The 25,864-nt window shown below is 51.5% G+C and overlaps 1 protein-coding gene across 2 annotated transcripts in view; it reads right to left on the reverse strand.

The window, feature by feature from the left end:
• The window catches only part of LOC133360040 (ral guanine nucleotide dissociation stimulator-like 1), a 37,201-nt gene extending 26,421 nt beyond the window's left edge, over positions 1-10,780 (reverse strand). For both annotated transcript variants that reach the window (XM_061578612.1, XM_061578611.1), the window contains exons 1-2: positions 10,463-10,780; positions 9,508-9,610 (exon numbers count right to left, since the gene is read on the reverse strand). In XM_061578612.1, coding sequence (XP_061434596.1) covers positions 9,508-9,522 — 15 coding nt within the window. In that variant the 5' untranslated portion in view covers positions 9,523-9,610; positions 10,463-10,780. The remainder of the gene's footprint in view (positions 1-9,507; positions 9,611-10,462) is intronic.
• Positions 10,781-25,864: the final 15,084 nt, after the last annotated feature.

A 25,864-nucleotide genomic window follows, 5' to 3' on the forward strand; every position in this document is an offset into this window, starting at 1 on the left:
GTCGGGATCGAACCCACGACCTCCTGTATACCAGGCAAGAGAGTTAACATCTCCTAGCTACCGTGATGATAATGAGAGAGAGAGACACGCAAACTCCAAATATTCAGCAGCAGGCGTCAGGGTCGGGGTCGAACCCACGACCTCCTGTACACCAGGCGAGGTAGTTAACATCTCCTAGCCACCCTGGCGCCCCTGCACCGCGTCCTGCCGATCGAGGGTTACGGGGCTCCTCCTCGACGCCCAGCGCTGCTGCGTGTGCAGGCCACGTGCGTCGTGGCCGCCTCCAAGTCGCCGCTGGGCTTCCTGCTGCCCGAATGAGCACCGAGGCCTCGGATCTCATCATCTCCCGTCTTTGCAAGCCCCGCCAAGAGCCGGGGGTGGAATTTCGACGTTCCGATGGCGGCGAAGGGGGGGGGGCGAGTCGATCCGTAGGACAACCGCCCAATAGACAAGGTGGCGTTTGTAGGATTTAGTATTTTTTGTTCACGGGTGAGCTCTTCCCAGCGCGATCTTCCGCATGGAAACTTGCGCTCCGGTTGGCGTTGGGCGGTGGCCATGGAGCCTGAGAAATTGACGGCTGGAAACTTGACACCGCAATTCAACCCAGGTCAGCGGACCTCAGCGGTGAATACAGTAACACAGCCATCACTCTTACACAAAGACAGAGATCCCCCACCCCCCTCGCCACCCGCAAAGCCTCAACAGACTGTCGGGGCAAGCGTTGTTAGCGAGCGCCTATTTAGGCCGCCACAGCGCAGCTATGAAGGAGCGGGTGGGCCAGCACTCGCTCCTGGCCCCCTTCGTCTTCGCAGGTGACGATGTTTTTCCATTGTGCCAGGTACTCGTTTAAGGCCGAGTCGACCTAGGGAATGGCCCAGAACCGACTCAAACAATTCGCCGTCACCGTTATTGGTCAACGAGCAGTATTTAAACTCGGGTCGACATGCTCGTAGCACAGGGCGCTAACCACTGCGCCACCGCTCGCACACACGCGCGCGCACACACACACCCACGCATGCACGCGCACACACACACATGCACGCGCACACACACACGTGCACGCACACACGGCAAGTGCGCACAGAAACGCATTCTCTCCAACACAACAACGCAAGGTGTAGAGTTACTGGCTCCCCCATTCACCTTCACGCCGTCATTGTGACGCCCGTAACCCGAAACCCGAAACCCATCACCACTAACATCTCGCGTAGGTGTGGGTCACGCCAGAACACATCACGAGGGAGGGGGGGCGACCGCCGCGGAGAGACGGAGTGACGGGAGCAGCATTGGCGCACGAGCGATGGTGGCCACGGTTGGGGAGGCCTTCATCCAGCAGGGGATAGACAATGGCTGACGATGAGGACCAACGCGCGTTGCCGATGCCACCCGACCCACACCCAACCTGCCCTCAACGACGCAACGGCACGTTCCGGCCAGCAATGTCAATCCAAAGGGTGGCATCCAAAACAGGGCCCGACCAATCACGCCGAGGGGAAGGTGTTATGTTGTGACCTTGAGCAAAGTGGCTGACGCCAAACCCTTCGATCGCCTTTCCACGGCCGAGTCCACATTCGCGTCCACGCCGTTCCGACGGCGCAGGGCGACCGTCACGGGCGCCGTTGCCTGCCGCCGCGCTGCTCAGACGCCGCAGGCCACGGCAGCGTCCTGGTAGGGGGCGGCGTTGCCGCCGTGCGCAATCACAATTGAGCGATGTCGCGACTTCTTTTGTGTCGCCGTCAAAGTCGCCAAATCTGCACCGCGACGCCGGGCGCGCGGCGGCCTCCTCTCCTTGCGCTCGGCGCAGGCCGAGGGGGGCAGCCCTGCAACCCGCCTGAGAGGGAGCTCGTTCTACGATGGCCAACGTGGGGGGGGGGGGGGCCCAACGCTGACCTTTGACCCCGCCGCACGCGACCTCCCCGATCGACGGCGACGGCCACGCCGGGCGGATGGAGTCGACCCGGCGACCGTCGGACCGCGGGGCCCAGTGGCGCCGGCCGTCACGGCGCCACCGCGCCGGCGTCCCGCCCGTAACGACGACGACGATCGGACGGCCCTTCGTCAAATCCGCCGCTGGGTGAAGGTCTCCCCGCAAATGCCGTGTCGGCCTTCTCCTCCACGGTTTAAATTGCGGCAGATTTAAGGACGTCACTTGAGATTTGCCACCCACTCAATTGCTGCCCGTTCAGAAGCGGGGTGGATCCCGTCCACGCTCCTCACTGGAAGGAGTGAACACAGCGGGGTGTTTACGATGCTGCCGATGGCTGCGTCGGTTGTGGGGGGGGGTGGTGGGGGAGGTTGTTCAAAACCTGCCCGTCGTTTCAAATGCTCCACGCGGTACTGACCAGGGCGGGCCGCGTGCCTCGCAACCCGCGGATCTCCGATACACGAAGCGCCGCACGTGCTGGCGGCCGGCCCTTGCCATCGCTCACCCGAGAGGCCTCGTCGGTGCGTTTTGCCGATTGAAGGTAATGGATACGCCATTCATAATGTACGACACTGGACAATGGAGCCATCGGTCAGCGAGCGCGGCCAGTCAGGTAGCGCCTATTTTAGCAGGCCGGTACGGCTCCCGCAAGGCCGGCGTGGTGCGGCCGGCGCGGCTGTCGGCGTGGTGCGGCCGGGACAACGCCTGGCCGCCTTCGCCTCCCCAGGTGCGGATGTTTCCACACCGAACCGGGGAGTCATTTTTGAAGGCTGAGTCGACCTAGGGAGCGGTTTGGATGTCACTCGCACCACTGATGCTCGAGCCCCGGCCGGGAATGGAATGTGGGTCGCCGAGTTCGTGGCGCGCTGCACTAACAACTGCGCCACAAACTCGTCATACGCGCACATCCACGCAGCAGACGTCGGCTGTTGGGGAAAGTGCTGTTAGCGAGCGCCTATTAAGACCGGCGCGACTCGCAAGGTCAGGGTGGTGTGAACCACGCCCGGCCACCTTTGTCTCTCTGATGTTTACACACACTGCACCAGGTACTTATTTTAAGGCTGAGTCGACCTAGGGGAGGCCCGCGACCGGTTCAGATATTCACCGCCGATGACAGCCGTGATCTAGAATCGAACTCGTGCTAACCACTGCACCACCGCTCCCATCAACAGCGGCGGCGATCTCCATTCGACACCGGGCGGCGGTGACGTCACCACAGGGCTTGTACCAGGCTACGTGCACTTTGAGGCTCCTATCAAAAACGACCGTTGGGGCAAGCGCTGTTGGCGATCATCCTGCGAAGGCGGCCACAGCATCAGAGCGGGGGAGGGTGGCGTGCGCCACGCCCCAAAGTCGTTGTGAGCGTCGCTCCTCCGCCCTCCGTTGTCGCTGGAGGGCGACTGCCTCCAACTGCCCAGTAGCAGCAGCGTCCTCCTCCACAGAGGCCGATCTGGATCAGGTTCACATCCTCTCGTACCACATTGGCCCATTTTCTTTTCTAGCCAGCGCAGTGCCCGTTTAGCCCCCTCGATCCAGCCAAACAGAAGCTGCTTGGGCATGCAGTGACTGGACATGCGGGCTGCGTGACCCGGCCCCGTGTAGCCTGTAACAGACTGTAGGGGCAAGTGCTGTTAACGAGCACCTACGAAGGGCGGAACGGCACACGAGGGGGTGGGTGGCCAGCACCACGGCCGACCGCCTTTGTCTCCCCAGTGGCGATGTTTACACACCAAGTACTCATTGGAGGCTGAGTCGACCTAGGGGAGACCCAGGACCGGTTCAGATAATCGTCACTGGGTGTTGGCCGTGAGCGGGAATCGGACTCGGGTCGCCGGGTTCGTAGCGCTAACCGCTACACCACCGCTCCCCATCACACACACACTCACGAAGGTGATCACATACAACACAAACTAATTATACACACACAAACTAATTATACACACACAAACTAATTATACACACACAAACTAATTATACACACACAAACTAATTATACACACACAAACTAATTATACACAACACAAACTAATTATACACACACAAACTAATTATACACAACACAAACTAATTATACACACACAAACTAATTATACACAACACAAACTAATTATACACAAACTAATTATACACACACAAACTAATTATACACACACAAACGAGAGTTACATATATAGACCAAACTATCTCTAGGGCAGTACATGGCGCAACAGGGCGAAATATACAGTGCATGTAAATCACAGGACACACCAACACAATGAACAATGCAGCGGGCTGACCACACATCCGAACGGGCCCCTTTAGGAATACAAGGGCCTTGGCACTCGTGAACAGACAGTACCCTGGCTAGAAATGTGTTTCCCCAGTGTCTGCATACGAAAGCGGAAGTTGAACATTTGTCCCCAATTGTATCCCTGGCGATGATGATAACGATGATTTCAATCACCGTCACCGTCATCGTCAAACTTGAGTGAAGGGTAGACGTTTGATTGCCAGCGTCAACCATCCCTCCAACTGCAGCCCTCTCTCTCTCTCTGAGTCGTCCTCTCTCTCTCTGAGTCGTCCTCTCTCGACACGCGACCCAGATCCAGGAGAACCGCCGGCAAACGGAGCGACGGGGTCGTCCAGAACAAACACCGCCTCATTCGAGTCCCCAGACACCCCAGACACCGTGGCACATCCTTGGCTTTGAAGCATCATCAGAACATCAGCGCCGGGCCGATGCCGCGTCTCCTTCGTGAAGGGAACATGGAAAGACAAAAGCTGAGGCGGTGCGATTGTGGCTGCTGCTGCTGCTGCCCTCCCACTCAGCTCTCTCTCTGAGTCGTCCTCTCTCTCTCGCTCTCTCTGAGTCGTCCCCTCTCTCTCTCTGAGTCGTCCTCTCTCTCTCTCTCTGAGTCGTCCTCTCTCTCTCTCAGAGTCGTCCTCTCTCTGAGTCGTCCTCTCTCTCAGAGTCGTCCTCTCTCTCTCTGAGTCGTCCTCTCTCTAAGTCGTCCCCTCTCTCTCTAAGTCGTCCCCTCTCTCTCTAAGTCGTCCCCTCTCTCTCCGAGTCGTCCACTCTCTCTCCCCCTCTCCGAGTCGTCCTCTCTCCACGAGAGCGAGCAGCGGACGCTGGGCGGTGGTGGCGGTGGCGGTGCAGTGTAATGCGTTGACATTATTATGAGAGCCATGTTTACTCTCAAAGTCAAAATTCAAAGCCACTCGCTACTTAACCCAGCAATGTTTGCGGTGTTACTATCTGTCGGCGCTCCGAAGCTTGTGATGGAATTCTTCATTCCTATGGCAGGGTCCAGTTTGCCCATCCCAACAACCGTCATGTTGTTTTTTTACTGTTAAATATAAGAAAGTCACGTCGTCCCGCACAGCTCCTTGAGTCAATTCCGTGCTGGGTGAGGGCATCACCGCGCTGTGTTGGCCGTCGGGGGCGACACGACCAGGCGTCGCCACGCCGGCTCAGGCGAGTCGACCGCCCCGACGTTGGTCAACTCAACCCCGAGCCGCCAAGTGGACCGCGCGGTGCGCCCAACCGCTGCCCCACCACTCCCCCCCTCATTATATAAGAAACAGCTGGCAAGTGAAGATTGTTTGTGCGGTGCCCCAAGGCCCTAGCAATGCAGATGACAGCTGCACAGCTGCCCATGATGAACAATATCTCCATCTGTAATCGCGTTCGGTCAAGGGGGCCCCGTGGCAAAAAGTTACCATCCAGCTAAAATGTTGACTCACCATGTGCACAACGGGTCCACACAGACCCATAGATTTACATAGAGACCCACATGCAGACCCTCACACAGAGACCCGTAGGATCACGGACTCACGTAGAGTTCCACGGACTGAGAGACTCGCGCAGATACCCACAGACGGAGACCCACACACGCACACCAACATACATATCTGGAGACCCATAGACCTACATAGAGACCCATAGACTTAACAGAGACCTATATATAGACTAGCGGAGACTCGTCGGCTTACAAATAGTCCAATAGAGACCTACGCGTGCCCAAGTGTGACGTGCGCAGCCCTTCATCAATCCGCTGCTGGATCAGGGCCTCCCGCTCCCTGCGGGAAGCGCCAGGTGGGTTTGACCGTACTTCACCACCCTGGTCAGCGCGGGTCGGCAAAGGCGGGAGGCGCAAGTTCTGTACTCACAACGTTGGATGTGCGCTGCCCACTGGCGACACGTTGATAAGCAATCGCAAACGAACTGGAATCCCACCCACTAACTTAGGCCCCGAGGAAAATCTCCAATTCCCTAAATCGGTGCGAATCTCATCGCACGGCGGCACACGCGGATTACGTTAACCCCGTGCGGATGTCCTGTACAGTCCAGGAGCTACCCTTCATCTTCAAAAAGGGCCCTTAAATGTTGAGTTAGTTCACCCGTAATGCTGGGACATTTCTGACGGTGCCACCGTGCTCTTCCACGACCCTTGCGAGCAGCAACCCCTCGGGTTGATGTGAATTTCTCAAGTGGTGCTGCGGTTTTATTGTTGAGGAACCACAAAACGGCCACCCACAGAGAGCGGACGCATCAATAGCGCACGCAGCCCGGGGGCCATCTGCATCTTTCGCCGCTGATCATCTCGAACAAACAACTTTGACCTGTATTCTTGGTTCTGTCGGTAAAGTCGGGAAATAATAAAATAAAATAAAAACAATACAATTATCACGACGTTTCGATTGCAACACAAGCAATCATAAGCAGGTGTGAAAAGCACAGCAAGAAAATGTGGAAAAAAAATTATTGCTGTGAAAATGTTTTTCTTGCTGTGGTTTTCCCACCTGATGATGATTGCTTGTGTTGCAATCGAAACGTCGTGAGAATTTGTATTATGTTTTATTTTTATCATTTTATTATTTCCCTCCTACGTGACTTTACCGAAAGAACCAAGAATATGAATCCCTGCAGTCAAGAAAGCTTTAAATCGAAATTCGAGTTGTACTCGTTAAGAGTTTAACATTGTCTCGCGAATTTAGCGAGGTTATTTATTATTTCAAGAGCTTGGGGATGAGGGATGACGACGACGATGATGGGCGAAGGGAATTCCCAGGTGCAGCAGTGGCGACGGAAGAGGCATAAAGAGAAGTGAGGTGACCCGCAGTGTGGCGAGTGGACGAGTGTGTGGGGGGGCGAGTGAGGTGAGCGTGTGAGAATGTGTGCGAGTGGCTGCGTGAGTGAGTGGGTGAGTGTTTTTGGCGAGTGACAGGGAGGGAGGGTGGGTGAGTGTGTGAGTTTGTCGTTGATGTGACCTGCAATATGACCGAGACGAACATGTCTGGTGGGCCAAGCCCTCATACGTTCAAGTGAACGGTTTCGATGGCAGTAGGAGTGATGGTATACAGATACGCGATATACAAATCCAAAACGACAAAAAAATATTTAAAGCTCACACGTAAACTCTTCTCCTCACAGCAGGGACATCGGTGGCCAGCACAAAGCACGATAAACCCACTCACCCGAGCTCGAATCCTGGTCACGGCTAACATCGATGGCAAGTGAGATCTCAACTGATCCTGCACAAATCCTTGTCAGCAATCGGCATTGACCGCATGGGTCAAGTAGAGTCAAACGACCTCCATGACAAGGGGCTGTTAATTATGATTACATTATGAGACTTGCATACTCGCACAGAGACGCACTGACTAACATAGACTCGCTGAAACCCATTGACTCAAGAATAGACTCATAAACTCACATCAACCCATATACAGCACCCACACAGAGACCCATAGACTCACCTAGAGATCTACAAACTCACAGAGACCTCCTAATACTTTCCTAGAAACCCCATAGGCTTAGAGACCCATACACTGTACTTGCATCAGGACCCAGTAGCATATATAGGCCGACCGATGTACAGAAATCCAGCGATTTCACCAACCCGCACGGATCAGCGCGGTGAAGTATGGTCAGACAACCCTCACGACCGGGACAAAGCTTCAGGCCTCCAATGCAGCAGTGAACTGAACAGAGGGCCGTAGACGATTATTTCTATCATCAGCCATGGTCATTCCACTGCTGGATGAAGGACTTCTCAAGCCCCCTCACGATTCTGCGATGTGATTGATCCACCCAGCAGCACCTGCCATGTGAGGCCATCTCATGGCTCCATCTCCTCGACGGACGTGCTCTTTGCCGATAATGGCACGAAAAAATCAACACATTCGTCAATGGCACCGTGGTCTTAAAAAGGATAAATATATACGAACGTACGAATAACTGGCGCAATGGCCCTCATTCAATGGCGGAGCCAGGATTTTCAGGTAGGGGGGCAACCCCTCCAGCAATGAACAATGATAGAGGAGTTGTTAGTGAGTAAGGGCTTGTCACTTGCTTTCTATTCGACGCGTGTGCGGCGATGATGCAGCCATCGATCGAGGGTCGAATTTGAACCGTGTTGTGTGATCGGCATCGCGCTCACTGAAGGTGAATGCCTTCAGGGAAGTCGTGTACTGTATACGCAAATGCGCACAATTCTGCGAGTCACTTATAACCGCTTTGCCGTTACTTATTGCCAATTATGGACTCAGACTGTTGTCCTATCATCTCATAGAATCCCTGCCACGTAATAATATGCTACACAGTGGCAGTGGGGGTCGCAAAATGCCGATTTATTACTAATAAACCCCAATGATGCGATCGAAATTAGGGATTTTGATCGGATCATTGGGGGGGCACGTGCCACTCCCCCCCCCACTGGCTCCACCAGTGCACTTATTCATAGCACATAGGAAAACAGCGAGGCCAGAGAAAGCCGGAGTGCCTAACGAGAGTTGGAGACTGCACCATTGGGACCTGGTGAGAATTATATTTTTAGACTCGCAAAAAGACCCACAGACTCACAAAGAGACCCAGACACACACAGAGACCAACAGAATGATAGACAGGCCCATAGATTGACATAGCGGCCCATAGATTGACAGAGAACCATAGACTCATATAGAGACCCATAGTCTCACACAGAGACCCATAGACTCAAACAGAGACCCATAGACTCACACAGAGACCCATAGACTCACACAGAGACCCATGGACTCACACAGAGACCCATGGACTCACACAGAGACCCATGGACTCACACAGAGACCCATAGACTCACACAGAGACCCATAGACTCACACAGAAACCCATAGACTCACACAGAGACCCATAGATTGACAGAGACCCATAGACTCACACAAAGACCCATAGACTCACACAGAGACCCATAGACTCACACAGAGACCCATAGACTTACACAGAGACCCATAGACTCACACAGAGACCCATAGACTCACACAGAGACCCATAGACTCACAGAGAGACCCAGACTCACACAGAGACCCATATACTCACACAGAGACCCATAGACTCACACAGAGACCCATAGACTCACACAGAGACCCATAGACTCACGTAGAGACCCATAGACTCTATAGAGACCCATAGACTCACAGAGAGACCCATAGACTCACACAAAGACCCATAGAATGACAGGGGCCCACAGAATGACGTGGAGACACGTCTGAAAAGGACAAATATAATCGGCGACGTTCCGGCCAATGGCCCTTTGTCAGTGCTGTTGTAGTTAATTATCTCTTACCTTTACTCCCATCATCGTCGGGGATGGAGGTTTCAGTCTCCTTACATTTCAGCTCAGCCACTTCCAGGACGCGTAGACGAAACGGTGTGTACAGTACAACTAACTACACACGCACACAGAAACACAGAGATACAGCTCCCCATACAGACAACACAGGCGGTTAGGGCAAGTGCTGTTAGCGAGCACCTATTAAGGCCACTGCAGGACACGTGGTGTTGTTGGCAGTGGTGGTAGCTGATGTCTTCAATAACAGCGCGCCCGGCCGCCTTTGTCTCCCCAGTTATCACGGCTACCAAGTTGATCAAATCCGCTCTCGCCACTGAGGCTCGCCGTGGTTTTGTAGCGCGAGTGTGCTAACCACTGCGCCACCGCTCCCCCACCAACCCCACCACAAACACTATGAACACACAACCCACGCATCATACACAATGAGCATTTATACCGGAGGAATCCGATCAGCTATAAAGCTCTTTGTCGTCGCTTTTAAACTACTGGGGAGCACGTGCTGCTGTTAGCGAGCCACGCACGGCCCAGACAGCCGCCACCGAAGTTAGCCGAATACAAGTGGCGCTAACCACTGCGCCACCGCCCCCCCCCCCTCACCACCACCACCACCACTCAACGCAAAGCTCCCCCGTGTAGCCTCAGACTTGTCAGGGCCAAGTGCTGTTAGCACACAAACACACGAGGCTGGGCGATGGGCGGCCGCCTACCACGCCAGCTCGCTCGCCCCGGACCGCCTTTGTCTCCCCAGCGGAGATGTTCACCGAAACCCGGGTGCTAGTTTGAGGCCGAGTCGACCTAGGGGAGGCCCCGGCAGGACCGGTTCGGATAATCGGTTCGGATAATCGTCACTAACTCGGTTCAGGCGGGGTCGTGGCGCTAACCACTGCGCCACCGCTCCCCGCCGCCGCCACAATCAACAGAGAGACAAACAACAACAACAACAACTCACCACATCACGGCGTCGGCAGCGACCTGCGAGCTCCCATCATCAATAGCGACGACGCCTGCCGCTTGTTTATCGCGAGAGAGGCACGGGTCCACTACAGCGCACCATCACACGCGCGTGTACACAGCGCGTCGTTATACATCACCACCACCATCACCACCACCATCGTCGTCGTGTGCGGCGTGATGTCGTTAACGTGACACTTGTTGTTGCGTTGTGGTTGTTGTTGCGTTGTGGTTGTTGTTGCGTTGTGGTTGTGGCCGCCTGTCGCGCTTGGCGCCTGCGTGAGAGCGTGTGGACATGGAGCGCCCGACGAGGATATCATCAATTGGTGACGCGCGCGAGATGCATAAATTATGTTAATATGTGAGGCCCATATATGGAGTTATTGGGCGTGGCTTTGTCCATATAAGGAACACCGGATAACGTGACGTGATCAATCCGTGACAGCAGAGATGCATAAATTATGTTAATATGGAGGCCATTATGGAGTTATTGGGCGTGGCTTTTGCCCATATAAGGAGCACCGTGATAACGTGAGTATTCAACCGTGACAGCAGAGATGTCATAAATTATGTTAATCTGTGAGGCCCTATATGGAGTATTGGGCGTGGCTTTGCCCACATAAGGAACACCGGATAAAGTGACGTAATCAATCGTGACAGCAGAGATGCATAAATATGTAAATCTGTGATGCCCATATATGGAGTTATTGGGCGTGGCTTTTCCCATATAAGGAACACAGGATAACGTGACGTTATTCAATCGTGACAGCATAAGGAACACCGGATAACGTGACGTATTCAATCCGTGACAGCAGAGATGCATAAATTATGTTAATCTGTGAGGCCCATATATGGAGTTATTGGGCGTGGCTTTGCCCATAGAAGGAACACCGGATAACGTATATAATGAATCCGTGACAGAGCGAGCTAATAAATTATGTTAATATTTGAGGCCCATATATGGAATCTTTGGGCGTGGCTTTGACCATATAAGGAGCACCGGATAACGTGATATAATCAATGCGTGACAGAGCGAGAGCTCATAAATTATGTTAAAATATGAGGCCCATATATGGAGTTTTGGGCGTGGCTTTGACCATATTAGGAATACTGGAAATGGGATTTCGACCGATTTCTTAACGATTCGAAGACCAAACCCCACTTCCCCCAAAGTGCCCGTGTCCGAGCAGTGATGGAGGCTGTTTCATTCCTGTCCCATGATCTCTTGATCAGAAAGAGACATTTCTGGAATCAAAACTAAATCCCATATTAGGCCCGAACGTTGACGCCGATTCGGCTTTCCAAAACATTAACATAATATATATTTATAAACATAACATGTATCATTAACGTCTTGACTTAAAGCTTTCGTGACTGCAGGAATTCATATTTTTGGGGTCTTTTGGCAAAGTCACGTAGATAGGTTGACCTATCTACGTGGCTTTGTTGACCTATGGGGCCGTCCATAAATGACGTCACGCACCTGGGGGGGGGGGGTCAGACATTTGTGACGATGTGTGATGAGGGGGGGGGTTAGAAATGTGACGTCACATCAAAATGCGCAACTTTAAATAAATATAGAATTGTTATAACAACACTAATTGTTATGACAACACTGCTACAACATCAAAGTGCAGCGCCACATTAAATACGCACTACAATGACAATAGTACTGGTAGGAACCTCCTGATTACACCAGCCCACAGGGGATTATTGTGTCCGTCCGTCGTGCATCCAAAATGGGAGGGGTGGGGCTGGGTGGGGCTGGGTGGAGAAGGGAGGGTGAGGAGTGGCTGGGTGGGGAGGGTGGGGAGGGGCTGGGTGGGGAGGGTGGGGAGGGGCTGGGTGGGGAGGGTGGGGAGGGGCTGGGTGGGGGGTGGGAGGGGTGGGGCTGGGTGGGGAGGGGTTGGCCACCCCGTGGTGCCCTTATAAAACTGAACGTTTAACCTACTCACGCCGGCTTGTGCCCGCCCTCACAGTCGGCCATATTTGCGGAATACACCACGCCGCCGTTGACCCTGGCCATTGACCGAGCAACCCAACGTTCCTACCAGCTCCCTCCCCAGGAATGTGTTTTAAAGCGATTTGAAGCACGTGGTTCGTCAGTAGAGGAGTTCCATGTATCGCGTTCCAGCGCCCTCTATGGGCAACAGTCAACGTGTACGAGTTGGATTTTTAGACGTTCACCGTTTATCGAAAGTAAAGAGTCGCTTTTTATACTTTGCAATGATAGTGTCCTTAAAGAGCCGCTGGTTACCGACCCCTCAGCATGGGGAATGGCTTTAAAAGTTGTATAATCTCCTATAGACATAGATGCAACTGGTTCTTCACGTTTTGCAGACGTAGATGCCACTGGTCTGCTGATGTAGATGCCACTGGTTCTTCATGTTCTGCAGATGTAGATGGCGCTGGTTCTTCACGTTCTGCTGATGTAGATGCCACTGGCTCTTCACGTTCTGCAGATGTAGATGCCACTGGTTCTTTACGTTGTGCAGATGTAGATGCCACTGGTTATTCATGTTCTGCAGATGTAGATGCCACTGGTTGTTCACGTTCTACAGATGTAGATGGCGCTGGTTCTTCACGTTCTGCAGATGTAGATGCCACTGGCTCTTCACGTTCTGCAGATGTAGATGCCACTGGTTCTTTACATTGTGCAGATGTAGATGCCACTGGTTATTCATGTTCTACCTATGTAGATACCACTGGTTCTTCATGTTCTGCAGACGTAGATGGCACTGGTTCTTCATGTTCTGCAGATGTAGATGTCACTGGTTGTTCACTTTCTACAGACGTAGATGCCACTGGTTCTTCACGTTCTGCAGATGTAGATGCCATTGGTTCTTCACGATCTGCAGATGTAGATGCCACTGGTTTTTCATGTTCTGCAGATGTAGATGCCACTGGTTCTTCACGTTCTGTAGATGTAGATGCCACTGGTTATTCACGTTCTGTAGATGTAGATGCCACTGGTTCTTCATGTTCTGTAGATGCAACTGGTTCTTCAAGTTCTACAGATGTAGATGCCACTGGTTCTTCAATTTCTACAGATATAGATGCCACTGGTTCGTCACGTTCTGCAGATGTAGATGCCACTGGTTCTTCACGTTCTGCAGATGTAGATGCCACTGGTTCTTCACGTTCTGTAGATGTAGATGCCACTGGGTCTTCACGTTCTACAGATGTAGATGCCACTTGTTATTCACGTTCTACAGATGTAGATGCCACTGGGTCTTCACGTTCTGCAGATGTAGATGCCACTGGTTCTTCACGTTCTACAGATGTAGATGCCACTGGTTCTTCAAGTTCTACAGATGTAGATGCCACTGGTTCGTCACGTTCTGCAGATGTAGATGCCACTGGTTCTTCATGTTCTGCAGATGTAGATGTCACTGGTTGTTCACGTTCTACAGACGTAGATGCCACTGGTTCTTCACGTTCTGCAGATGTAGATGCCACAAGTTCTTAACGTTCTACAGATGTAGATGCCACTGGTTCTTCACGTTCTACAGATGAATATGCCACTGGTTCTTCACGTTCTGCAGATGTAGATGCCACTGGTTCTTCACGTTCTGTAGATGTAGATGCCACTGGGTCTTCACGTTCTACAGATGTAGAAGCCACTGGTTCGTCACGTTCTGCAGATGTAGATGCCACTGGTTCTTCACGTTCTGCAGATGTGGATACCACTTGTTCATCACGTTCTACAGATGTAGATGCCACTGGTTCTTCACGTTCTACAGATGTAGATGCCACTGGTTCTTCAAGTTCTATAGATGTAGATGCCACTGGTTCGTCACGTTCTGCAGATGTAGATGCCACTGGTTCTTCACTTTCTGCAGATGTAGATGCCACTGGTTCTTCACGTTCTATTGATGTAGATGCCACTGGATCTTCACGTTCTACAGATGTAGAAGCCACTGGTTCGTCACGTTCTGCAGATGTAGATGCCACTGGTTCTTCACGTTCTGCAGATGTAGATGCCACTTGTTCTTCACGTTCTACAGATGTAGATGCCACTGGTTCTTCACGATCTGCAGATGTAGATGCCACTGGTTTTTCATGTTCTGCAGATGTAGATGACACTGGTTCTTCACGTTCTGTAGATGTAGATGCCACTGGTTATTCACGTTCTGCAGATGTAGAAGCCACTGGTTCGTCACGTTCTGCAGATGTAGATGCCACTGGTTCTTCACGTTCTGCAGATGTAGATGCCACTGGTTCTTCACGTTCTACAGATGTAGATGCCACTGGTTCTTCACGATCTGCAGATGTAGATGCCACTGGTTTTTCATGTTCTGCAGATGTAGATGCCACTGGTTTTTCATGTTCTGCAGATGTAGATGCCACTGGTTCTTCACGTTCCGTAGATGTAGATGCCACTGGGTCTTCACGTTCTACAGATGTAGAAGCCACTGGTTCGTCACGTTCTGCAGATGTAGATGCCGCTGGTTCTTCGCGTTCTGCAGATGTAGATGCCACTGGTTCTTCATGTTCTGTAGATGCAACTGGTTCTTCACGTTCTGCAGATGTAGAAGCCACTGGTTCTTCACTTTCTGCAGATGTAGATGCCACTGGTTCTTCACGTTCTATAGATGTAGATGCCACTGGGTCTTCACGTTCTACAGATGTAGAAGCCACTGGTTGCGTCACGTTCTGCAGATGTAGATGCCGCTGGTTCTTCACGTTCTGCAGATGTAGATGCCACTTGTTCTTCACGTTCTACAGATGTAGATGCCACTGGTTCGTCACGTTCTGCAGATGTAGATGCCACTGGTTCTTCACTTTCTGCAGATGTAGATGCCACTGGTTCTTCACGTTCTATTGATGTAGATGCCACTGGATCTTCACGTTCTACAGATGTAGAAGCCACTGGTTCTGTCACGTTCTGCAGATGTAGATGCCACTGGTTCGTCACGTTCTGCAGATGTAGATGCCACTGGTTCTTCACGTTCTATTGATGTAGATGCCACTGGTTCTTCACGTTCTACAGATGTAGAAGCCACTGGTTCGTCACGTTCTGCAGATGTAGATGCCACTGGTTCGTCACGTTCTGCAGATGTAGATGCCACTGGTTCTTCACGTTCTGCAGATGTAGATGCCACTGGTTCTTCACGTTCTAGCAGATGTAGATGCCACGGTTCTTCAAGTTCTACAGATGTAGATGCCACTGGGTCGTCACGTTCTGCAGATGTAGATGCCACTGGTTCTTCACTTTCTGCAGATGTAGATGCCACTGGTTCTTCAAGTTCTATAGATGTAGATGCCACTGGGTTCGTCACGTTCTGCAGATGTAGATGCCACTGGTTCTTCACTTTCTGCAGATGTAGATGCCACTGGTTCTTCACGTTCTATTGATGTAGATGCCACTGGGTTTTCACGTTCTACAGATGTAGAAGCCACTGGTTCTTCACGTTCTGTAGATGTAGATGCCACTGGTTCTTCACGTTCTGCAGATGTAGATGCCACTTGTTTTTCACGTTCTACAGATGTAGATGCCACTGGTTCGTCACGTTCTGCAGATGTAGATGCCACTGGTTCGTCACGTTCTGCAGATGTAGATGCCACTGGTTCTTCACTTTCTGCAGATGTAGATGCCACTGGTTCTTCACGTTCTATTGATGTAGATGCCACTGGATCTTCACGTTCTACAGATGTAGAAGCCACTGGTTCGTGACGTTCTGCAGATGTAGATGCCACTGGTTCTTCACTTTCTGCAGATGTAGATGCCACTGGTTCTTCACGTTCTATTGATGTAGATGCCACTGGATCTTCACGTTCTACAGATGTAGAAGCCACTGGTTCGTCACGTTCTGCAGATGTAGATGCCACTGGTTCGTCACGTTCTGCAGATGTAGATGCCACTGGTTCTTCACGTTCTGCAGATGTAGATGCCACTGGTTCTTCAAGTTCTATAGATGTAGATGCCACTGGTTCTTCAAGTTCTACAGATGTAGATGCCACTGGGTCGTCACGTTCTGCAGATGTAGATGCCACTGGTTCTTCACTTTCTGCAGATGTAGATGCCACTGGTTCTTCAAGTTCTATAGATGTAGATGCCACTGGGTCGTCACGTTCTGCAGATGTAGATGCCACTGGTTCTTCACTTTCTGCAGATGTAGATGCCACTGGTTCTTCACGTTCTATTGATGTAGATGCCACTGGGTTTTCACGTTCTACAGATGTAGAAGCCACTGGTTCTTCACGTTCTGTAGATGTAGATGCCACTGGTTCTTCACGTTCTGCAGATGTAGATGCCACTTGTTTTTCACGTTCTACAGATGTAGATGCCACTGGTTCTTCACGTTCTGCAGATGTAGATGCCACTGGTTCTTCACGTTCTGTAGATGTAGATGCCACTGGGTCTTCACGTTCTGCAGATGTAGATGCCACTGGTTCGTCACGTTCTGTAGATGTAGATGCCACTGGTTCTTCATGTTCTGCAGATGTAGATGCCACTTGTTCTTCACGTTCTGCAGATGTAGATGCCACTGGTTCTTCACGTTCTACAGATGTAGATGCCACTGGTTCTTCACGTTCTACAGATGTAGATGCCACTGGTTCTTCACGTTTTATAATTATTGTGTCCTTAAAGAGCCGCATGCGGCTCGGAGCCGCCGGTTGCCGAACCCCTGGGCATGACGCACAAAGTGGAACAACAGGAGTGGGTTCATCAAAGCTGACGACCACTCAGATATCAAACAGCGCTTCCATATTGCCGCGTTGGCAAGCCAGCAGAGGTCGCTGTAGAGTTAAGAGAGAAGAGAAAGATGAGTTGAGTTGTATACATATCCTGTTCGCGTCAGCATCCCTGATGACCCACACGGTTTAGCCCGCATTCTTGTACAGGGGAGTTGAGTTGTCAGCTCCATGCGGCGTACAGCCGTATCAACACGGGCACAATTTTTGTGTTGGTCAATTTGTTTGTGTTTCTCCCTTGTGATGGGACTTTGTGGGATGAACGTTGAGATTTGTAAGGGCAAGTGGTGACATATACGGTTTGAATTGGTCTGTAATAAGGCAGAGGGCCGTTAATAAATGACGCCACGCACCTGGGGGGGGGGGGGGTCAGACATTAGTGACGATATGTGGCGAGGGGGGCGTTTGAGAAATGTGACGTCACATCAAAATGCGCAACTTTAAATAAATATAGACAACACGTTCTACTTAATTAAATAGACTTTTTAATAAATGTTTTCTCTTACAACATCAAAGTGCAGCGCCACATTAAATACGCACTACAATGACAATAGTTTAAAGCGATTTGAGGCATGTTTTATATTTTTTTCGGGGGGGGGGGCATAGCTTTGTGACGTCATATTTGAGGGGGGGTCTGACTTTTGTGACGCCGTTTGACGAAGGGGGGGGGGGGGGTCAAAAATCGTCCAAAATCGCGTGACGTCATTTATGGACGGCCCCAGTCTACGTGACTTTACCGAAAGACCCAAAGAATATTAACATCATGTACACTCATTAACATAATATATTCTTGGTGAAAATGTGTTTTGAAGTGTGGTTCATTGGTGGTCTTAGCCCCGTCACCAATGACTCACATTGAGATAGACCCACGGACTGACACGTAGACTCCTAGAGCGAGAAATGCACGTGTAGAAACCGGTTACATTCACATCAAAGCCCTAATTATAATATATATTTTGGGGGGGACACCCCCCCCCCCAATATATTATTATAAAAAAAATATGATTGCTATGCTATGTAAATAAAAATAACAATTTGCTAAACTTTGGCCACAATATCTGGACTTGTCTTCTTATAAATCAATGCGTACATTTATGTTTATATGATTGTGGATATGGTTGTACTTTATTAATCCCCAATCTCTGCCACTACATACAATGAAACAAGAAATGGTAAAAAAGTAAAAACAGAGCAATGTAATACAATACACTATTAGACATTTTTGTAAAACATAAATAAAAAGTCCATCCCATGTGTTAGTGAATTTTTTAAATATTTTTTCAAATGTAGATATTTCCTGGGTTGGGACCCCCAGACCCCCTGGAAGATTTGGTCCCCCCAATATTGACTCCATGGCTACGGCCTTGCTGCACATAGACACCCGTAGACTTGTTTAGACATCCATAGGCACAGACACAGAGGCCCATAGACGTAAGAAATACACAGACAAATATCCCCCGTATAGCCTTAACAGACTGTTGGGGCAAGTGCTGTTTGCGAACACCTATGAAGGTCGACACGGCACACAAAGGGGTGGGTAGCCATCACCACGCCCAGCCGCCTTTGTCTCCCTAGTGGAGATGTTTACACATCGCACCAGGTACGCATTTGTGGCTGAGTCGACCTAGGGGCGGCCAAGCACTGCTGCAGATAATCGTCACTGGTGTTGGTTGGCCGTGAGCTGGAATCGAACTCGGATCGGCGGGTTCGTAGCGCAGCGCGCTAAACGCAAACGCACCCACAGACCTCCATACGGACACGAGACTTCCATAGACTGCATAGAGACCCACATAGACTTACGCGACCCTCATACTACATTGCAACATATATCCTTAAATAGAGACCAACAGACTTAACACAGAGACCCATAGACTAACACGGAGAGCCATAGACTAACACAGAGACCCATAGACTAACACAGAGACCCATAGACTAACACAGAGAGCCATAGACTTAACAGAAACCCATAGACTAACACAGAGAGCCATAGACTTAACAGAGACCTACAGACTAACACAGAAAGCCATAGACTTAACAGAGACCCATAGACTAACACAGAGGCCCATAGACTAACACAGATACCCATAGACTTAACAGAGACCCATAGACTAACACAGAGAGCCATAGACTTAACAGCGATCCATAGGCTAACACAGAGAGCCATAGACTTAACAGAGAACCATAGACTAACACAGAGACCCATAGACTAACACAGAGACCCATAGACTTAACAGAGACCCATAGACTAACACAGAGAGCCATAGACTTAACAGAGACCCATAGACTAACACAGAGACCCATAGACTAACACAGAGACCCATAGACTTAACAGAGACCCATAGACTAACACAGAGAGCCATAGACTTAACAGAGACCCATAGACTAACACAGAGACCCATAGACTAACACAGAGACCCATAGACTTAACAGAGACCCATAGACTAACACAGAGAGCCATAGACTTAACAGAGACCCATAGACTAACACATAGAGCCATAGACTTAACAGAGACCCATAGACTAACACAGAGACCCATAGACTTAACAGAGACCCATAGACTAACACAGAGAGCCATAGACTTAATAGAGACCCATAGACAAGCAGAGACTTGCAATGACTACACACAACACACCCCAGTTTATTGGCATCCCATTGCCATTCCACCGCTGGATGACGCCACCCCCGACACCACGTCCGCTACGTCGGATGTTTGACCATACTTCTCCGCGCTGGTCAGTGCGGTATAGGTGAAGGGGGTCGGGCGAGCGGGAGGGGATGGGAGGAGACTTTCACTCGCCACTGATGTTAGCCGTGAACTCACGTGGCCGTCGTGTTCGTAGCAGCAGCGCGCTAACCTCTGCCCCACCGCTCCACCCCAGGCAGTAGATGAATGTCGTGCAATCGAGATGCCGTGTATCGTACTCGTTGGTTCGTTCGGTAAAGTCACGTAGGTAGTAAAGTAATCGATCACGACGTTTCGATCGCAACACAAGCACAGCAAGAACAAATTGCTGTGGTTGTCCCACCTGATGACGATTGCTTGTGTTGCGATCGAAACGTCGTGATCGATTATTTTTCTACCGACGTGACTTTACCGAATGAACCAGTCACGAAAGCTTCAAGTCAAGATTTAATGCCGCTTATTGTATTGTGATATACATGTGATGCTGTTCACGTCTGATTCGATGATGACGATGATGACGCCAGTATTTTTCGTTGAGTCAGTGTTGAAAAGGTGGATCATTTATGATGATGATGATGATTTAAAGGGTGACGATATTGCTGTTGGTGATTGAATCAATGATGAAAACCTAATGATGATGACATCTGGTGCAATGAATAATGAATACTATTAGTGTGTGATGATGATGATGACGACGGTTATCGTGACATCATCCTGATCGTAGTAACAATCGGTGTCGTCTGATGATGATGAGGATCATGATGGTAAGAATGACGTCCCCATCATCATAATCGTAGTCCAAATCAGTGTCGTTTAATGATGATGACGATCATCATAATGGTAAGAATGACGTCTCCATCATCATAATCGTAGTCCAAATCAGTGTCGCCTGATGATGATGATGATCATGATGGTGTGAATGACGTCTCCACCCTGTCACCCCCCCCCCCCACCCTCTCGCAGGAGATGAAGGGGGGGGGGGACTGTGGGAAGAGGAGGCTGCGAGCGCTTGACCCTAGTGCCGGGTGAACCCCCAATGAGGGCAGTTTAACCCCCGCGACGGGGTCAGGAGTGGGGTCAGCCCTATCCCAGCGCCTCCCCATAATATGTCACTTACACATGGATGCGTGCGTCCTTAGACACGCACGCGCGTGCATTAGACACGCACGCGCGTAACAGACGGTGCATTCAGGTGTACACATCTTAGCCGTGTGTCAAGCCACTGCTTGGTGAAGGACTCCCCGCACCTCGTGTCCGTGGTGTCGCCTGTTTGACCATACTTCACCCCGCTGGTCGGTGCTGGCAGGTAAAAGTTGGCGGAGCGGTGCCGGGCCCGTTCAGAGATCCATACTCTTTGGTTCTGTCGGTAAAGTCACGTGGGTAGAAAATAAAATGAATTAAATCACCACGTTTCGGGCGCTTGTGTTGCGCCCGAAACGTCGTGATCTAATTTATGGATCCCTGCAGTAACGAAAACTTCAAATCTAGATTAGTTCACCGCTGATGTGGCCTCGTATCGAACTCAGGTTTGCGAGTTCATTGCGCACAGACGCACTGCCACACACCCATGCGTTCACCGACTACACACGCACGCATACAAAGATAAAGATCCCCCAGGTAGCCTTAACAGATTGTTGGCGCAAGTGCGCTGAGCGAGCACTTATGAACGTGGGCACGGCAACGAGGGGGTGGGTGGCCAGCAACCACGCGCGCTCGCCTTTGTCTCCCTCGTGGCGATGTTTACACACCGTTCCAGGTACTCATTTGGGGGCTGAGTCGACCTAGGGGAGGCCCAGGACCGGTTCAGATAATCGTCACTGTGGGTGTTGGCCTTGAGCGGGAAATCGAACCCGGTTCGCCGGGTTCGTAGCGCAGCGCTAACCGCTACACTACCGCTCCCCACAAATGACGCAGATACACATACTGACACGTGTGTACATACACGCGGCGTGTGTACATACACGCGGCGTGTGTACATACACGCATGAGTAAGCGTACACGCATCACGCACACGCATCATTACTCGTGCGGAAACAAACATCCTACGATCCACAAATATCCCCCGGGCCAGGTCCCGCTGACTGCAAACGAGGTGGTTGCATGGCGCCACAATGCTCGGCCGCCTTTGTCTCTCCAGTGTTTGATATTCGCCACCCCACGCCGCGTTCTTCTTTGAACTCTGAGTCGAACCGATGGGACGCTCGGTTCGCGCGCAAATATTCGCAGCGAGCGGGAATCGAACTCGGGTCGCCGGGGGGTTTTGTCGCGCAGTGCGCTCACCACTGCGCCACCGCTCTGTAAGCGCACACGTGGAGTGGGTTTCATGTACGCGTGAAGAACACAGTGTATGCATGCACACACTGCTGCCTATATACACATAAAGACAAAGTTCCCCCGTATAGCCTGTAGGGGCAAGTGCTGTTAGTGAGCACCTATGAAGGCCGGCACGGCACACGAGGGGATGGGTGGCCAGCACCACGCCCGACCGCCTTTGTCTCCCCAGTGGCGATGCTTACACACCGCACCAGGTACTCATTTGAGGCTGAGTCGACCTAGGGGAGGCCCAGGACCGGCTCAGATAATCGTCTCTGATGGTGTTGGCCGTGAGCGGGAATCCAACTCGGGTCGCCGGGTTCATAGCGCAGCGTAGCGCTAACCGCTACACCACCGCTCCTCACATACAAACACATTCAAATACACACGAAGACGAGGGTGGAGCGGTGGCGCAGTGGTTAGCGCTCTGTGCGATGAGCCCTGCTCGGCTGCTAAAACATCACATTGCGTAGAAGACAAAGAACCCCCGTATAGCCTTCACCAGACTGCTGGGGCAAGTGGTGTTAGCGGGTCGATCCGGCAGGCGAGGGCGTGGGCGGTCAATACCTCGCCCGGCCGCCTTTGTCTCGTTTCTAGGCCGAGTGGATCTGCGGGAGGCCCACGACGGATCGCGTCACACATTCGTCACCGATGTCGGCGGCCGTGAGCTGGAATCGTTGAACTCGGGTGGCCGGGTTCGTAGCGCGGTGACCGCCGCGACCCGGCCACCCGAGTTCCATTCCCAATGACGGTCCCGGGCCTCCCCGAGGTCGACTCAGCCTCAAATGAGTAACGTGGTGCGGTGTGTAAGCATCGCCACTGGGGAGACAAAGGCGGTCGGGCGTGATGCTGGCCACCCTCCCCCTCGTGTGCCGCCCAGGGCTGTATCGGTGCTGCTACTCGCTCAGAGCGCACACAGAGACACACACAAAGACACACGCAGAGGCACGCAGAGACACACGCAGAGACACACACAGAGAGACACACACACAGAGACACACACAGAGAGACACACAGAGACACACACAGAGACACACACAGAGACACACACACGGAGACACTCACAGAGACACTCACAGAGACATACACAGAGACACACACAGATACACACACAGAGACACTCACAGAGACACTCACAGAGACACTCACAGAGACACACAGAGACACACACACAGAGACACACAGAGACACACACAGAGACACACACACAAAGACACACAGAGACACACACAGAGACACATACAGACACACACAGAGACACACACAGAGAGACACACACAGAGACACACAGAGACACACAGAGAGACACAGAGACACACACAGAGACAAACACAGAGACACACGCGCGCGGTCCGCAAATGAACCCCTGCCCATTGTCATCCCCCAGTCAGCGGCACGCAATCGATGCCCGCGTGTGGGTTATCGATGCCCGCGTGTGGGTTATCGATGCCCGCGTGTGGGTTATCGCCGCCACCACTCGACTGTTGCAACACGCGACCCACAGCCAAGACCACTGACCCCCTCCTACGAAGAGAAAGACCCCGAAACAGACTGTTGGGGCAAGAGCTCTGAGCGAGGAAGCATCTATACAGCCCGGGGTGGAACACGAGGGGCTGGGTGGCCAGCATCACGCCCGATCGCCTTTGTCTCTCTTGTGGCGATTCTTACACATTGCACCGGGTATTCATTTGAGGCTGAGTCGACCTAGGGGAGGTCCCGGTACCGGTTCGGATAATCGTCACTGGGTGTTGGCCGTGAGCGGGAATCGAACCCGGGTTGCCGGGTTCGTAGCGCAACGCAGAGCTAACCGCTACACTACCCGCGCACACACACACAGACACACACACTCACACACAGACACACACACACTACACACACACAAACACACACAGACACACACACACACAGACACACAAACACACACAGACACACACACAGACACAAGACAAAGATAAAGATCCCCCGTATAGCCTTAACAGACTGTAGGGGCAAGTGCTGTTAGCGAGCACCTACGAAGGCCGAAACGGTACACGAGGGGGTGGGTGGCCAGCACCACGCCCGACCGCCTTTGTCTCCCCAGTGGCGATGTTTACACACCGCACCAGGTACTCATTTAAGGCTGAGTCGACCTAGGGGAGGCCCAGGACCCGGTTCAGATATTCGTCAAACAGACACACACTAACACACACACAGACACACACATAGACACACAGACACACACATAGAGACACAAACACAAACAGACACAGACGCACACATACTCACACACACACTAACACACACAGACACACACAAACTAACACACACACAAACAGACACACACAAACAGACACACACTAACACACACACACTAACACACACACACACAGACACACACTCACACACAGACATAGACACACACAGACACACACAAACTCACACACACACAGACACACACACTAACACACAGACACACACACACTGACACACACACACAGACACACACTCACACACAGACATAGACACACAAACACAAACAGACACACACAGACACACACAAACTCACACACACACAGACACACACAAACTCACACACACACAAACTCACACACTAACACACACACAGACACACAGACACACACATAGACACACAAACACACACTCACACACACACTAACACACACAAACACATACCCACTAACACACACACAGACACACACAGTAACACACACACAGACACACAGACACACACATAGACACACAAACACACACACATAGACACACACACACTAACACGCAGACACACACACACAGACACACACTAACACACACACAGACACACACACTAACACACACACACAGACACACACACAGACACACACATAGACACACAAACACAAACAGACACACACATAGACACACACACACTAACACACAGACACACAGACACACAAACACACACAGACACACACATAGACACACAAACACAAACAGACACACACATAGACACACACACACTAACACACAGACACACTCACACTAACACACACAGACACACAAACTAACACACACACACAGACACACACACACAGACACACACACACTCACACACACAGACACACACACTAACACACACACAGACACACAAACACACACAGACACACACATAGACACACAAACACAAACACACATAGACACACACACACTAACACACAGACACACACACACTAACACACACACACACACTAACACACAGACACACACACTAACACACACACACACACTAACACACAGACACACACACTCACACACACACACACTAACACACACACACAGACACACACACACAGACACACAGACACACACACTAACACACTAACACACACACAGACACAGACACACACACTAACACACTAACACACACACAGACACAGACACACACACACTAACACACACACACAAACACATACCCACTAACACACACACACACAGGCGGGCGACGCGATAGCTGGGTCCGGGCTGTATATCACCTGGAGCAGGGAGGGCTCGTCCCGAGTTCATCTGCCGGCCAGCTGATAAGAGACACATGGTGGGGTGGGGGGGTAAGGGTCGCACCAACTCCACGCCCAAAATGTGTCTCGTCGATGTCCTCCGCCACCCGACGCGTATGCAAGTGCTGCTGGGCAGTTGGAGGCAGTCGCCCTCCAACAACAACGGAGGGCGGAG

Source organism: Lethenteron reissneri, chromosome 67, assembly GCF_015708825.2.
Source record: "Lethenteron reissneri isolate LAM-NWPU_2019-01 chromosome 67, ASM1570882v1, whole genome shotgun sequence".
NCBI classification, from domain to species: domain Eukaryota; kingdom Metazoa; phylum Chordata; class Hyperoartia; order Petromyzontiformes; family Petromyzontidae; genus Lethenteron; species Lethenteron reissneri.